Raw genomic sequence first — 17,022 nt, 5'->3', positions numbered from 1 at the left:
TACTTTTTGGATTATCATTAAATCCTGTTCCTAGAGGTCCTGGGAGGTGGCAGCCCAGCCCTAAAGAGACTGGAAGTGAGCTAGAAACAAAAGCCACACTCAGATGTCACACACGTGACATCAATCTGAAAAGGAAGGAAACTGCCCAGGCCACTGCAAGGACGAATCTTGAGGACACTATGCTGCATGAAGTCTCCAGTCACAAAGACAAAGCGCTGTGCGCTGTGCGATTCCACTCTTAGGCGGTCCCTTGAGTCACCAAATTCAGAGACAGAAAGCAGAATGGCGACTACCAGGGGTGGACGGAGGGCTGTGGGTTAGTGAGTAGTGGGGACAGTTCCAGCTCCGTGGGGTGATTTGAGCCCTGAAGATGGGTGCTGGCGATGGCAGCACAACACTGGAAATGTGCTTGGTGCCACCAAACTTGGCACAAAGCCAGGGTAAGGTGGCAAATCTTATGTTGTCTGTATGTTAACACAGCGGGGGAAATCTGCCATGGAGTCAGAGAACAGCCGCTGTACGTGGCAATGTGAAGGAAAAGGTGCAGCACGTGAACTAAGATGATATGCTATGATTAAGGAAGCAAATGTCTTTGTCTTTGCCTTTTGGTTGTATTCCATCTTGGCCCAGAATTAAGCAACTTTCAAGATTCAGTCCCTAGTAATTCTAAATGAACAGCAAAGCCTTCTTCACCCAGCAATTAAACATCACTGTTTTCAGCTGTAAGGATCTCTGTGTCCTTCAGAAAAGACCAAGAGCCGCTCTCCCTGCCTGGATAGGGGCGCAGGCTTGGTGCTCACAGGGTTCCATCGCGGCTGTCAGCACAGACATTGACAACTCAAGGCTCACGAGCCAGAGGGCAATTAAGTGAGATTAACTTGAAGGGACAGGCCAGGCTCCTGCTGTCACCTCCTGACCAGGGATGTTAGAAGGGGGGCCCAGGGTACAGTGCACTGTGGGACACACAGTCAACTTGGCTCTGAGATGGCAGGTGGCCTCCTGCATCTGCTGCGTGAGGAGACAGGGTGGTCAAGAGCCACTGCTCCTCCTGTGGACTACTCAGGACAGGGCCTTCTATGGTCATCTGCAGATGTTTTTATAACATGGCCAGTAAGATTGTACTGACCGGGAGTAAGTCAGAGCCATGCAGTGTACACCCGGGCAGATGTGCTCAACATCACAGAACCCAGACAGCCCCACAGAGACAGCCCTGTCTAACAAAGCAGACTTCAGAAGAGATGGTCTCTCTCAGCTCAGGGCAGGTGGGAATGGGAATGAGAGCAGGGGCTTGTGCCCACCCCTGAGCTGGGGGCCTCAGGGCATGGGCTGGGCTCTCTGGCAGGCCCACGCTGTGGCCTCACCAAGTGACACAGGTCTGGGCTATGCTGCTCAGCCTCACAGGTGAGAGGGAGAAAAACATGGGGGACCATGGTTTTCTCAGGCACAACTACTGGTCTGTCCCCTAAATGGGCCACTTGGAGCCGACAGCTCTGAGTCAGCTCCAAACAGCACACATGAGAAAAGACCTGGGAAGGACGCTAGTGGTTAAATTCAGACTGGATTAGCAAATTATCTATAATAATAATATGACAGATCATCGTCATCACAGAAGACCCACAAATCTTAGTGGGATCTTGGCCTGGCTACTCGGGGCCACTGTCTCTTGGGTGAGCTCTCGGGAAAGCTGAGCTGTCACCTAGAAAAGGGCCCATTTCCAAGAGGAGCCACTGGACCATGGGCCCCTGGGCTCTGGGTAGTCGAGGAAAGGGCTCCCTGAGTGGAGCCCAGTGGAGGGGGAGGGGAGGGTCAGGCGTAGTCTGAGGCTCCTCAGGGCAGAGGCACCCTGCTGGGGGGCTGGGACAGGAAAGCAGAGCTGTGGGCTTACCTCCACCTGGCCAGCCCCACCTGTGCAGCCCGCACGTGAACCTGTGAGGTGCAAATGGGCCCAGGAACTTCCTACAAAAGCCAGCGGGGCCCCACGTGTAGCTGTGCCCCTTTGCAGGGCGGGGAGGTGGCATCTGTTCACCCCACTCGGGGTTCCAGTGTGGGAAGGGCCAGCGTGAGACCGTCCCTAGACCGCTGTCTGGAATGCGCCCCTGGGGAGAACACCAACCGACGGCCACTCAGACCCGGCTGGGTCTCACTCACTTCTCGGGCTTCAGGTCCCTGTAGATGATCCCCAGGCCGTGCAGGTGGTCCAGGGCCAAGGCCAGCTCAGCCAAGTAGAACTTGACATCCTCCTCTGTGAACATCACCTAGTGAGAGGGAGAAGAGACGTCCTGCCTGCTCCACAGCCGCTGGTTTTGCATATCCCACCAGGGAGAGCAGCACCCATCCCAGAAGGCTCCCGTGTGCAAGTCCTGGGCTCCCCCAGCACCCTCTGGCTTTCCAGTGGGAAGGTGAGCTCTGCTCATGGTCTCGAGGCACGGAGGACAGCAGCATCGTGGCCAACCCTTGATGCAGCTCCTTCCTCCCAGCCTAACCTCCTCACCCCCACAAATCACCCAGCCCCACAGAGTTTCTCTGGGTTTATATTTTAATATGAGTGTTTCTCAATAAATAACCAAGCCATACTGTGAAGGTCAGGTGAGGAGCGGGAAACGGTCTCCACCTCATCTCTCTCCCTTTCACCTTGTGTCTTCCCGCTTGGGCTGATGCAAACACTGCTCGAGGGCTCAGTGCTACCAAGTGCACACACGTGCTTCTTCTTGCCCAGGAGCCTGAGGGAGAGGGCTCGTAGGTGTCAGGGGTGGCAGCCATGCTCCTGGCTCTCTAGTGGCTGGGGCAGCCCAGGCTCGGCACTGACCCAGCTGGGATGCCCTCAGTGTTGCCTAAGTGTCTAGAACCTCATTCGGGCCAGCTAAACTGTGTAGGAGGCCTTGCACCACCAACCTAGCTGCCAGGTATTAGAACAGGCTTTTGTAGTCACATCAGTGGGAAGCCGAACCCTTATCACAAACCATCGTGTAAGTTCCCCGCGAGAAATGAGTGCTGCGGAGACCGAGGTCCACATTACTGCTTTCTCCCTGAAACTGTATTGGAAACTTTCTCTCCTACAGACTGTACTGGAGCCCTGCCCACCTTCCACCAAGGCCTACACCCCTGAAAGGCAGGTCCGCATGCGGCAGGGTTCCTGGTGCACATGGAATCGGAATGAGGGCAGTAGGAGACTAGGGGCAAGGGTGACATAGGCCAAGAAGGTCCTCGGCTCCCTAAGGGACACTTCCAGTCAGGGCTGCAGACTTCTGCAGGTGCCTGCCAGGTGCCGCCAGCCCTGCTGCTCTGCAGTCACGGAGCCCATCCCCCTCCCAGCTGTGACCAGTGCCTTTCCTGGCTGGGGGCTCTTCTCTGCACTGCATGACACACCCACTGGGCTGGCTCATTCAGCCTCTGCCACTGTCACATTCTCCCCCCACTGAACCTGTCTAGCTGGGAACAGGCCACTGTGGCCGGCGGGCACTTTGGTACTCAGGGTGGCTACACAGCTCTGCTGTCCGAGTCTTAGGGCACATCTCGATGACAAGCAACTTCCCCATGCCTGTGAGCGCCTTCGAGGCAGTCAAGGTGACCTGCAGGTGGCAGGATGCTGTCCAGGGCTCTGGAAGGAGGACTCCAAGCACAGGTGTATGCATCCCACACAGTTCTTTCTACTCCCCTGTAAAGCCGATTATGCTCCCATGGTCACATTGTCACACCCCTTTGTTAAGGGTTCTTGGTGATTACTGTTGCCTTTTGTTCTGGGAGACAACCACAGAGCATCCCACTAGACACTGGACAAAAGCAGACCCCAGGCGGGCTGACTTCCCCTGGATGAGATGGGTGGGACCAAACCTATAGATATCAGAGAGGAATTGGCAGATGCCCAAGATCCAGCCTCTTGGGAAACCGGCTCGAGGACAGGCACCCGCACTGACCGGGCTTTTTTCTAGAAGGGGGTCAGAGTCCTCCAGCCCCCTATCTTCCCATAGCACAGGAAGCCCCACATGCACACGGCACTACTCTCCTGGGAGCTGCGGGTCAACAGGGAGAGCAGCCCTCTCAGGGTTTCTGGGACCCCTCCCTGCTGGAGGAGCCGCCACCTTCGTCTACTGCCCATCTGGAGTTCTAAGCGAGGCAGGGAGCCGCTGCTGAAGAACAGGAGGAGGAGGAAAAGGCAGAAGCAAATAAACCCCGCCCCGCGGGGAGGAGGACTCCAGGGTAGACGCTGGTCCCCTGAACTGTGCGCCCCTGTGCCGCCACCCTCTGCTCTGTAGGAAGCGGTACCACTTGGACTCGCTCCGGTGAAAAGCCCAGCATCACGGTCACTGGGCCCAACTAGGCAGTGGGACCTCTGCTGGGTTCTTGACCTGCGCCACTGAAAACAATCTCAGGATACGTTGAAGACAGTCATGAGCAAGGACTGACTAAAGGACAGCAAAGCCGAGGCCTGCACCCCCGAGAGGCAGGTGGGACAACCCTCACCTCTCAGGGAAGAGGCGGCAAGTGGTGCGCCCTGAGCCTCTGACTACCTAGGGTCTTCCTGGGGAGAAGCGGCAGGTTCTCAGGTGAGCTGTCGTGAAATCAAGTGCTGTGTCCGTCCTGGGGCCTTTGGGTTCAGAATGTTTCTCGTGGCTAAGCCATCTAGCCATGAGTCAGGTGTGGGCACATGGTGTGGGTCTTGGAGCCTGGTGACATTTCAGCGCTTTTGTTCTAGCTGATCAGGGACAAGCACACACTGGCGGTTTTGCTAGCTAACTGAAGGAATGGGAGGGGCAGCTCATGCTTGTAGATCCGGTCTCCCTCCAGTAGGGCTCTCTCCCTGTCGGCAGCTCTCCTCTCTCACTACCACTGACCTGGGCACCATTCTGGCTTTCTCCCTCTGCAGAGCTCAGCACCCTCCAGTCATGAGGGCCTCAGTGCCTCTCTGGTGCCCTGAGCAGCATTCTGGAACACGCCTGTTGGAGGTGCTGGAGGTCAAAGTAGACCCTGGGGTTGGGAAAGCTCATGGGACTCAGGCAGACCTGACCAGATGCTCCTGAGCAGACTGCATGGAAGGCCTGCCCCAGAGGATGGGACACGTTGAGCTGACTACATCTTCCTAGGATGAAAGCAGGAGCCGCTATGTCCCAACTGTCACCTTCAACTAGCCATGGGCTTCCAGCTGCTCCACCTGGACAGTTAATGGTGGACCGAGGCTTCAGAGCTCCGTAGGATCTCTGGAGAAACCCTGTTCCCAACACCTTCCAAGGACAAAGCACTCCTGCAGCTTGTGCGGGCTCTTGAACAACAACCAACACCCCCACACACACCCTTAACGCACACCCAACACTCACACAGCACACACACACCAAGCATCATGTACACCCAACACACATACCCCCCACACCAAGCACACCCAGCACTCACACGGCACCCCCTGCCTCCTCTCTTTCCCTCCCAGACAGACATTTGCGGAGGGAATTCATGGAGGGAAGCCCACCTCTTTGGACAGCCGGGTGAAGAGATCGCCTCCCCGCAGGAAGTCCAGGATCAGGTAGAGCTTTCCTTCCGTCTGAAAGGCTGTGGGGGAGACACGGCTGAGAGCTGCAGGGGTGGACTCTGCTCTCCCTGACATGGTCAGTTTCCAGTTCCCAGCTTCTCTTGGGCAAACATGTCTACTTAACCTGCAAGCTGTCACTCAGAAGCGCAGGGGAGCCCAGGGAAGGGGGCAGGAGACCACATTCTGGTCCCAGTTTTGTAGGTATTGAGACACTTCTTTCCCTCCCTCCTTTCCTTTGCCTCCTGAATCATGAAGGGAGGTGCGGGTTCAGAGGGAAAGGCACCTACACATCCAGCCTGCCCTCCCACCGCGTCTAGCGAGCGACAGGCCTGGCTTGCAGCTGGTTCTTCAGACGGGGACTCTGGGCTGGCTGGGCAGGCGAGCAGGGCTCCGACCACCACAGCCACACTCCCACAGCTCAGTGCTCGGACCAGCCTCTGACTTCTTTTATGGCAGTGCTGGTGACTGGTCACCCTATTTGTGTTGTGACTAGGGCTCCTGTCCTCAGTTTGGTTACTATGCCTGACAATTTTAGATTTGTTTCAGGCTACAGAGTGTCCACACAGCTCCTGTCCATGCTCAGTGGTCAGCACGAAGGAGTGGACACTGGAGGGTCTGGAAGAACCAGCCACCATTACTACTGCTGTGACTGCAGGCCCAGGTTCGGGAGGGTCGGTTCACTGTGAAGGCCAGGCCAGGTTAGGGAGGGGCCATCCACGGACACTAGTCCAGGTTAGTGAGAGGCTGCGACAGCCAGGTTGGAGTTAGTGAGAGGCTACTGGCTGGGACAGCCAGTCCAGTCTAGGGATGGCTGTCATTGTTTATACGCAGCGCAAGTACAGCCGGAAGGGGTCCTGAGGTCTCTGCGTCTGAAAGCCTTTGGTTTTCTAAAAGTCAGTGCTAGAAGCATCATCATGCAGGGCTTTAGAGTCACAGGCTCTAGCTGGAGGACGCTTTGTTGGAACTGTGAAAGCTGAAGTGTGGATTTTAGTTTCATCTGAGGAAGTGGCTGGTCTTGTGATGGACCACAGGGGGTGTAATGCAGAGGGCCTGCTGAGAAGCTTCTGCAAGATGCCCATTTCTAAATCTCTCCAGAAGTATCCCTGGGGGCCGTCTCAAGTGGCAGGTGGATGGGACCTGACCCCAGCCCATCAGCAGCAGTGGGGGTGGGAGGGAGAAGGCCAGCCTGTCCCGCCTTGCCCACCGCACAGGGGACATCAGAGCTGGAGCTGCCCACTGTCCAGAGGGGGCAGAGGTCCTCTGGCCTCTCTGGGTCCATAGTGCATGCTGGGTTTCATTATTTCTGAATGGACGGGCCACGTGACTTGCACACAGGACTGGATGGCTTTCGGAGTATTACCAGGAATCAGCCTGGGAAGAGCTGGGAGTTGCCTCACCCTGTCCTGATGGTCACACCTTCACTTCCGATGTGCACGGGCCTCACTTGTCCCCTCACACGCCTGCCCTGGAACCCTGAAGCCAGCGGCAAGGGACCAGCTTGGTTGCTCTTTGCTGCACTCTATTCACGTAATCATCAGAGGGGTGTGGTGCGGCGTGACTTCAAGGCACCATGACTTTAGATCGTTTTGATTTGAAGTTTTTATTCACGGCTCCTCTGAGGAGACGCAGGGCAGAGAGCAAGTGGAGAGGCGCTGCGTGCAAAGCGGGCACGGCCTCCAGCAGATTACTTGACCTGAGCCTCAGAAGATGCAATGATCGCCTGCCTGCCTGAGGGATGCTTCTGAGGGCACAGGGGCCACTGTCTCTAGGAGGCTTGAAACACAGCATCTGCTTAAAAGGTGGTTGAACACTTGTAGCTTAAACAAACCACTGGTTCACAAACTACGACACAAACATGCTGTGGTTCATCCCAGTGTAGGTCAGACCTTCGAGCCGACTGTCAATGGTGACAGTTTAATAATAACGGACAGCCTTGGAATGAAAACAGGGCATCTATCTCTTAGGGGAAAAAAAAACTCAAAGAAGATCAAGGGTTGGGACTCGGATGGCTTCATCCATGACAGGGAAGTGTCTACAACACCAGGAAGACTTTCCTCTGTCTGATCTGCTGTTCCTTCGGCTGCCCCTGACCTGGCGAGGGTGGCCCTGGTCCTCTCAGGTGTGTCCGCTGATGGCCCACTTACCGTAGTGCAGCTTCACGATGAAGGGGTGGTTCACCTCTGCCAGGATGTCTCTCTCCATCTTCGACCTCACCCGGTCCCGGACTGCAGAACAGAGGCAAAGGGCTTTCAAGAGGTGGACTTGGAGTTCAGAGGAACACGGAGCACCAAATACTAGATAAAGTCATTGTTCCGGTTTTCAAACATACACAAGACTCGAAACGATAAGATGACCGCCCCTATGTCCTCCAGCTTGATTTAACAAATATTGACATGCTCTTAAATTTGCCCCCTCTCTCTCGACAAAATCACTGAAAATAAATTGTAAGCACCCAGACATTGTACCCTTAGGTGCACTTGCACATATCTCCCTAATCTAGAGTAACATCCAGAAAACTACCAGCTGCTTCCTGATACCACCTGAATCCAGTCCAGGCTTAACACCCCCACGCCATTCTTCTTTCCAGCCCTTGTTCTTTCCAGCTCAGGATCCAGTCAAGGTCACACGCTCGCTGACTGCTCAACTGCTTTATTTATTTTGCTTCTAGAAAAGTTCTACACCGTTTCCCCCCTGGACTTTTTGGGAGGTCCAGGGTAGTTTTCTTGCAGAATGGTCCACGCTGCGGACTGTCTGATTGTGGTTCAGTGGGTTCTTTGACCCCTGCACTTCCTGTGAACTGAGGTCAGGCTTGGGGCTTTGGAGGAACGAGCCTGGACGATGTGGTGAGTAGGTGATGCTCCGCCTGGATGGCCTGGCAGTGGGAGGAGCTGCTGGGCTGCCCGCCGGGCAGTGCTCAGGGCGGTTACAGTGGCGAGTGCCATCCCTCCTCCACACAGGCCTGCAAGTCCCTTCCTAAGCGAAAAGCAACCTGTGGGGTGATATTTTGAGAGCATGGCCTGTGCATTTCCTGGCGCTCTTTTATCCAAGGATGTATGGATCACACGTATGCGCCAAGGATCACACATAATGACCCACCCCTGAGTCGTGCACAGCAATTTGGCCTTTCTGATAGAAGAGAAATCAAGGGAAGCTTGCCTCTCTCTCCACGGGAGACACGGACCATAGATACATATTTTAATCCAGTGTGTTTCACACAATTACAGCATCACTCCGTTGTGTTCTCACTGTCTCAAGCTTAGCCACCTGGAAGTGCAGACAATGAAGTTCTAAGGAAAAACAAACCACAAACAGAGAAAGATGGCTACTGAGGAGAAGAGTGTCAAGACGGACAAGTGACGGCACACCCAGGGCAGCAGCCCCTGACCTCCCGGGGCCTCCCAAGGGGAGGGCGGAAAGTTCTTCAGATGCTTCTGTTCGGACAAGTCCAACGGAGCCAGTCCCTGGGCCAGGCACTTAGATTCACCCCCACTCTGGACTTGTGACAGGCACCCCTGAAGTTTTATTTAAGAAGTCCCTCCCCAAGGGTGGTATGATAACAACAACCCTCAAAATAACCAGGTGGACCTGAACCACTGTCAGTGAGGCTGGGGAAACCGGACACCCAGCACTGCCAGGGGATAGTAACGGGGCGCAGCCACTGGAAACAGCTTGCTGGCTCCTCAAGGCTGACAGAAAGAGGGCGTGATCCGGAGTGCCACTCCAGGGCGCACATCCTAAAGTTGCAAAAGCTGTGGCTGGAGAGGCATTTGTACCTGTTCACAGCAGCTCTACTCCCAAGGGCTGATGGCGGAAGCGACCCAAGTGTGCCCGCAGATGAATGCACAAGCAGAAGTGGCTTCAGGGACACTAAGTGAAGTAGGCCAGGCAGACAACAACACTGCACGAGCCACTGACGGTGGCGTCCAGAACAGGGCCCCAGGCTGGGTGGCGTCCAGAACAGGGCCCCAGGCTGAGGCAGCGTGGCGGCCAGCAGGGACGGGGAGGAGGAAGATGGGGGTTTCAGTCGAATGGGTGTGAACAGTGACAACGCCTAGTGCTGCGGGTCACCTACACGCGGCTCGGGTGATGAGCCCTGGCTTCGCCACGACTTAAACACAGTTCTTTCCCACCCTGGTGGCAGGGACAGCTGCCCACCCTTGTTCTACTGCCTCTCGGTTCTAACTTCTGCGCGCAGAGCTTCAGTTCTCTGGGGCCCACCTTTGTCTTTGATGCATGACTGTCACTCCCACTGGCTGGTCTGAGAAGGTGCCAAGCGGTGGCCTAGTGAGGACCACAGAGCGATGGCCTGGCTTCCACCTTGGCTTTGCCATGGGCAGCATCACTGTGGGCTGGTTTTCCACAGAAGCAGGGATGATGGCTCCACCCAAGGTCATCGTGAGAAGCAGGTGAGGCCACACACAAGCACGTGAAGCATTGGCCAAGCCGGCCCCTGCCAGCGCCCTGCCTGCCTCTGCTGTCCTCTGTGGTGCCCCTTCACTGCACAGTAGATTCCACGGGCTTCTCTTTCTCTTCTGGGAGCCTCAGTGGGGGCACTGCTTCCCTCCAGGGGGAGGGAGAGAGGACCGGGGAAGCACCACCCTGCAGTCAGCAATAGGCAGGGCAGAAGACAGAGGGACAGAAATCAAGAAACACACCCATGCTGCTTGGCAGTGGGTGGCCAAGGGCGAGGGACACAGGATGCTGGCCGGGGAGACTGTCCATGGGGCGAAGGATGTGGGAGCCCAGGCAGATGGCACTAGGGCAACAGTGGGGTGATCAGGGAGCCATTAAGACTTTGTTCAGAGGCTAGGGATGTGGCTCAAGTGGTAGCGCACTCGCCTGACATGCGTGCGGCCTGGGTTCGATCCTCAGCACAACATACAAATAAAGATGTTGTGTCTGCCGAAAGACTGAAAAATAAATATTAAAATTCTCTCTCTCTCTCTCTCTCTCAAAAAAAAAGACTTTGTTCAGCCCTGGGACTGAAATGAGTGCCCCTGAAAAGCCTGTGGTGTGACTTCATAAGTTGTGATGTCCTTTTCTATTACAACAGTTTATCCATTCGTTCTTGAAAAAAATATAAAAATGAGAGCTCCTTTGTGAAATGTGACTGCAGCAATGGTGGATGTCACAGGACGGTGGCCAGCACCATGGTGGCATTAGGGTGCTCTCCACTCCACCCAATTCCTAAGAAAGTACGGTAGACTCCAGGACGGATCTCGGACCTAGTGCCCGGCTCTCAGCACCAGGTCACACCTTCACAAGAGTGCCAGGCTCACAGTGGCCATCATGGGCACATGCTGACTGGGTCTACTGGAGGAAGGATCTCACTGCTGCTGATGGCAGCTACACAACTGGCCACGCCAACTTGCAAGGAGCAGAGCAAGAGGAGACCTTGCAGAGAGTGCCGCCCCCCTCCCCAGCTGCAGGTTCGAGAGGCACGGCAGGCGGAGCCCGGAGGGTTTCAGGGAGCTACCAGAGCAAGATGCAGAGGATGTGGGCTGGGAAGAGCCGGTGGGTGAAAGGCCTCAGAGGAAAAGCAAAGGCCCGAGAAGGACCTGACTACGAGTGTGGCCGCTCAGCCTGAGGCCGAGGTGGAGTCACAGCAGGCAGGGCTGCCCCTCCAGACCACCAGAGGGGTCTCTCTGCTTCCATCCGGGGCACCTCCCCAGTGGCCCTGGCCAGGCTTCCTGCATGGCAAGACCCAGGCTGGGGAGGACTACAGGAGGGTCTGCTCTCACCCCAGGCACCTCCTCTCTGGGAGAAGCCCCCATACCCTGCCTTTCCCAGTGGGGTGGCCTGGCGAAGGAGGGTGGCAGAGGAGACGCCGCATCCTTCCAGCCATTCTGCCATCTCCTGGCACGGCTCGACTCCGCCTCTGGTGAGGCCCATCTAACATCCTTGAAACAGGATAGAAGTCCTTGAATTCAGATCCATTTGGAATGAAGGACAAGGTGCAGCCACACGTTTGGTCACAGAACTGTAATGGAAACCAAAGGTCACAGAGAGCCTGGTAGGGAGCCAGGGAAAGAAGTCACATTCAACTGCCAAAGGGCGGCCCGGCCGGAGCAGCGACCCGCGCCTTCCTCCCCATACCACCACCACAGCGAAGCCCGGCTAAATGTCTAAAACCCAAGCCGTAAACCACAACTAATGTAAATACTTGTCCCACGTCTGGATGCAGAATCTCTTTTTTAAATAGAAAGTAGCAGAAGAAATAACAGGATATATAGGTCGAGTTACAAAACATCTAAAAACTGGCCAACTAAAACGATCACACAATTAAAAGACAAAAAAACGGAGTTCTCTTAAAACAGAGAGAGGGCAAAGGGCCCTCAGGCTATTATTACCTCTTAAACACAGAGGAAGGAGCCAGGAATCCAGCCCTGACAGTGGGTTAATATATGGGGTGAATCACCTCCGCTAGGGGAGACGTGTTCTGAGAGTCTGAGCTCATAGTGGCCAGGGTCACGGCACATGCTGACTGGGTCTAGTGGAGGGAGAGAGGGGAAGGCCGTGTCCACACCAGGTCACACCTTCACAAGAGTGCTGGGCTCACAGTGGCCATCATGGGCACAGGCTGACTGGGTCTACTGGAGGAAGAAGGGAAGGCCGTGACCACGTCAGGTCAGGATCTCACTGCTGCTGATGGCAGCTACACAACTGGCCACGCCAAGTTGCACACACTGGCGAGGGACAAACTAAACAAAATGCTGAAGGACAGCCATCATCCCAGCAATGCCCTTGGCATCTCAAACAGCAAGCTTGACACTGGCTGTCCCAAGGTGACTGGGGGATGACTGTGTGTGGGCTCCGGCTTTGCTGGCAGAGCAGTAGGAGGAGCCTGGCGGGGCTAGTGCCCACTCTCCAGTGTCCGTCATTTGTGTTCCACATCTGGGGATGGAAGGAAGAGGCTGGGTCCATAGCATCTACCTGGCTGACAGCTGAGGAGTGACCTTTGAGTAACAGGCTGAAGCAAAGGTCCCATCTTCTGATGCCAAGTACGCTCACACTGCCCCTTTGATACTTAAGAACTGAGGTGATTTAATCACCAGGAATAAAAAGGAAACCCGCAGACGGTCCTTCACCCCTCCACTGATGCCATGTCAGTGGGTTTCAGAAACTGAAAGCCTAGTCAGAGACACTCACATGGCCTATCCCATTCACAACACCAACGAACAGAACAGACTGGGAATCAGTCTAACAAAAGAGGTGAAAGACCTCCACAGAAAACCTACCAACAACAAGGACAGAAACCCAAGAGGACCTTAGAAGATGGGAAGGCCTCCCATATTCCTGGATAGGGAAGAATCAATATTGTCCAAATGGCCATACTACCAAAGACACTATACAGATTTAATGCAATTCTGGTTAAAATTCCAATGATGTTCTTTATAGAAACGGAAAAAGCACTCATGGAATTCACTTGTGAAAAACAAAGGCTCAGAATACCCTAGCAATCCTTAGCAGGAAGAGTGAAGCAGAAGGCAGCACAGCTCCAGACCCTAAGTCATACGACAGAGCTGCAGTGACAGAAAGGGCCCCCAGACCCTATGTCATACCACAGAGCTGCAGTGACAGAAAGGACATCCAGACCCTAAGTTAGACCACAGAGCTGCAGTGACAGAAAGGGCCTCAAGAACCTAAGTCATACCACAGAGCTGCAGTGACAGAAAGGGCCTCAAACCCTAAGTCATACCACAGAGCTGCAGTAACAGAAAGGACCTCAGACCCTAAATCATACCACAGAGCTGAAGTGACAGAAAGGTCCCCCAGACCATAAGTCATACCACAGAGCTGCAGTAACAGAAAGGACCTCAGACCCTAAGTCACACCACAGAGCTGCAGTGACAGAAAGGGCCCCCAGACTCTAAGTCAAATCACAGAGGTGCAGTGACAGAAAGGGCCACCAGACCCTAAGTCATACCACAGAGCTGAAGTGACAGAAAGGACCTCAGACCCTAAGTCACACCAGAGAGCTGCAGTGACAGAAAGGGCCCCCAGACCCTAAGTCATACCACAGAGCTGGTGTGACAGAAAGGACACCCAGACCCTAAGTCATATCACAGAGCTGCAGTGACAGAAAGGACACCCAAAACCTAAGTCACACCACAGAGCTGGAGTAACAGAAAGGGCCCTCAGACCCTAAGTCATACCACAGAGCTGCAGTGACAGATGGACCCCCAGGCCCTAAGTCACACCACAGAGCTGCAGTGACAGAAAGGACCCCAAGACCTAAGTCATATCACAGAGCTGCAGTGACAGAAAGGACATCCAGACCTAAGTCATATCACAGAGCTGCAGTGACAGAAAGGGCCCCAGACCCTAAGTCATACCACAGAGCTGCAGTGACAGAGGGGACCCCCAGACCCTAAGTCACACCACAGAGCTGCAGTGCCAGAAAGGACCACAGAGCTGCATGACAGAAAGGGCCCCCAGACCCCAAGTTAGACCACAGGGCTGCAGTGGTGCCGCAGTCCGGCTGCAGCAAAATAACTGGGGGGTGACGAGCAACTTGTGTACATTGATACAGCAGGAGTGGGAGCCGTTTATTGTAGGACAGGAGGGGTATATATACATTCCACACAGCTTATCTAATTAACATAAACTAGATACAGCAGTCAACCAATAAGGAATCTCCACACTTAATGGCTCGCTGGCATTACTTCACAAACCACTCCCTCTGGCAAAATGCCAGGTGCCATCCAGACTTGTTTACAGACTCTAACACAGTGACATAAAGGACCTCTAGACCCTAAGTCATACCACAGAGCTGCAGTGACAGAAAGGACCCCCAGACCCCATGTCATACCACAGGGCTGCAGTGTCAGAAAGGACCTTCAGACCCTAAGTCATATCACAGAGCTGCAGTGACAGAAAGGACATCCAGACCCTAAGTTAGACCACAGAGCTGTAATGACAGAAAGGGCATGGTACTGGTGCCCAAACAGACCCGAAGACCAGTGGGACACAACAGAGGACAGAGACAGACCCACATAAATACAGTTGTCTCACACTAGACAAAGGTGCCATAAACACACATTGGAGAAAGGACAGCCTCTTCTACAAATGGTGCTGGGAAAACTGGAAATCCATATGTAACAAATTGAAATTAGACCCCAATCTCTCACCCTGCACACAACTCAAAGTGGATCAAAGATCTAGGCATTAGACCAGAGACCCTGTGCCTATGAGAAGAAAGAGTAGGCCCCACTCTGCATCATGTCAGCTTAGGAACTGACTTTCTTAATAAGACTCCTAAAGTGCAAGAAGTAAAATCAATGAATGGGATGATATCAAACTAAAAAGCTTCTTCACAGCAAAGGAAACAAGGAATGAGAAAAGAGAAGCTACAGAATGGGAGAATATCTTTACCATAGCATTAATCTATAGGACATATAAAGAACTCAAAAAACTTGACACCAAAAAAAAACTCCAAAATAATAACCCAATCAATAAATAAGCAAGGGAATTGAATAAGCCCTTTAAAGAAGGAGAAATTCAGTTAAGAAATATGTGAAAAAATGTTCAACTTCTCTAACAATTGGAGAAATGCAAATCAAAACCACTCTAAGATTCCTTCTCACTCCAGTCAGAATGCCAATTATCAAGAATACAACAACAATAAGTGCTAGTGAGGATGTGGGGAAGAGCCTATACTTATACATTGCTGGTGGGACTGCAAATTGGTACAACTACCACGGAAAGCAGTATGGAGATTCCTCAGAAAACTTAGAATGGAACCACCTTTTGACCTAGTTATCCCACTCCTCAGTTTATACCCAAAGGACTTAAAATCAGCAAACTACAGTGACACAGCCACATCCATGTTTATAGCAGCTCAATTCAAATAGCTAAGCTATGGAACCAACCTAGGTGCCCTTCCACAGAAGAAGGGATAAAGTAATTGTGATATATATACAGAACAAAATATTACTCAGCAGCTATAAAGAATGACTTCATGACATTTGCTGGTAAATGGATGGATCTGGATACTATTATGTTAAGTGAAATAAGCCAATCCCAAAATACCAAAGGCCAAATGTTCTCTCTGATATGTGGATGCTGACTCACAATGAGTGGGTAGAGAGGGAAGAACAGAAGTTCATTGACAGGGAAGTGGGGGATGGGAACAGGAAAGACAGTGGAATGAGTCAGACATTACTTTTGTATGTTCATATATGAATACACGACCAGTGTAACTCCACATCAGACCATGCTCTGCCCTGCTTGATCACCTGCTTCTGTGGGCTGCACAAGAATGGGAAGTTATACTTCATGTGGGTATGATATGTCAAAATACACTCTATTGTTATATATAAAAATGAAACAAAACAAACGTGATTCTGCTAGCCCCGTGAAGATGGCAATGCCAGCCATGGGAGTGCACCTTGGAAAACCTCTGGAGAGCAGCACACTGAACGTGAGCCAAGACTGCTCTGTGGTCAGAGCCCACGGGGACCACAGGGATCATGCTCTGCACCTGCTTCTGTGGGCTGCTGAAGGGCAATGTCACCACAGGGAGGCATGGCCATCGCAGGCCTGAGGATGGCTTTGTGTTGGACACAGCATGACCTCGGGGCTTTGAGACTGGGCCGGGGGACCCTGCAGACCCCACTCTGGGCTGAGCCCAGCTCCTGCCGATGTGTGGCCGTGGCTGGACACTACGGAGTCTGAGCAGAGTGAGAACCCATCTCCCCCTGGCAGCTCTCAGCTCACGGAGATCTGACTCAGCAGAGCACCGGCTTCTTCAAGTGGCTGTGCTGCTAAATGTTCAGGGGTTGAAACTTTTTACAGTTAATTACTACAAAAAAATTCAGGAATTGGAGAAAACCATAGATAATGATGATAGTAGCAATAGACAGGAAGCCATGCTGACCAGCACAATGGGTCTCTTCACTCCTCTACACTGAATCACTTCAGAGAAGATGGACACAGTACTTGACTCACTTCTTTACCAAGGAATTCTGCGATAAACCGTGAGTCCGTCATCCTTCACATGGCGCAGACGGTGGGGGGAAGCAATGAAACGTCTCTGTGATTCAGGACATGCCAGCATCTGAGGGACGCCAGGGGCCCAGACAGGCAACAGGGAGAGTCAGAGCCTGTCAGTGGGGAGGGCCCCGCCGGGGGCACAGCCTGGGATCTGCTGCTCAGAGGGTGGCCAAGATGGCCACGGGACCACTCCCCCTTTGCTTTTTATCTTAGACAATGTGCTGGGAAGATGTGCCTGAACAGAGAGCACCAGCCAGGACAGGCCCCCTGGGAGGAAACGCCCTGGGTGGGCAGGCGGCCTGGGGCGGGCACCGGGCCCTCATCACCTCCAAACAGTCTGATTTTGAGTCTTTGCCGATTCTGCCTCAGTTTCCTCATTTTTGAAATTCTAGTAAGAGGAGGCACTTATACCTCAGGAATCTGAAATCACCAAACGTGAATCAAATGACACCGTGAGTTAGCACAGAAATGCAATCTGTTCGAACTCAGAGACTAAAGCTTGGCTTCTG

The 17,022-nt window shown here is 53.4% G+C and overlaps 1 protein-coding gene across 10 annotated transcripts in view; it reads right to left on the bottom strand.

Annotated features, from left to right (window-relative positions):
- Rps6ka2 (ribosomal protein S6 kinase A2) overlaps positions 1–17,022 on the bottom strand; it is a 297,075-nt gene that overhangs the window by 51,889 nt on the left and 228,164 nt on the right. For all 10 annotated transcript variants that reach the window (XM_048805828.1, XM_048805830.1, XM_048805829.1 and 7 more), the window contains 3 exons: positions 7,663–7,743; positions 5,459–5,538; positions 2,149–2,255 (listed from right to left, as the gene is read on the bottom strand). In XM_048805828.1, coding sequence (XP_048661785.1) covers positions 2,149–2,255; positions 5,459–5,538; positions 7,663–7,743 — 268 coding nt within the window. The remainder of the gene's footprint in view (positions 1–2,148; positions 2,256–5,458; positions 5,539–7,662; positions 7,744–17,022) is intronic.

Source organism: Marmota marmota, unplaced genomic scaffold, assembly GCF_001458135.2.
Source record: "Marmota marmota marmota unplaced genomic scaffold, marMar, whole genome shotgun sequence".
In the NCBI taxonomy this organism is placed as follows: domain Eukaryota; kingdom Metazoa; phylum Chordata; class Mammalia; order Rodentia; family Sciuridae; genus Marmota; species Marmota marmota.
This window is presented reverse-complemented; position numbering and strand designations above follow the sequence as displayed.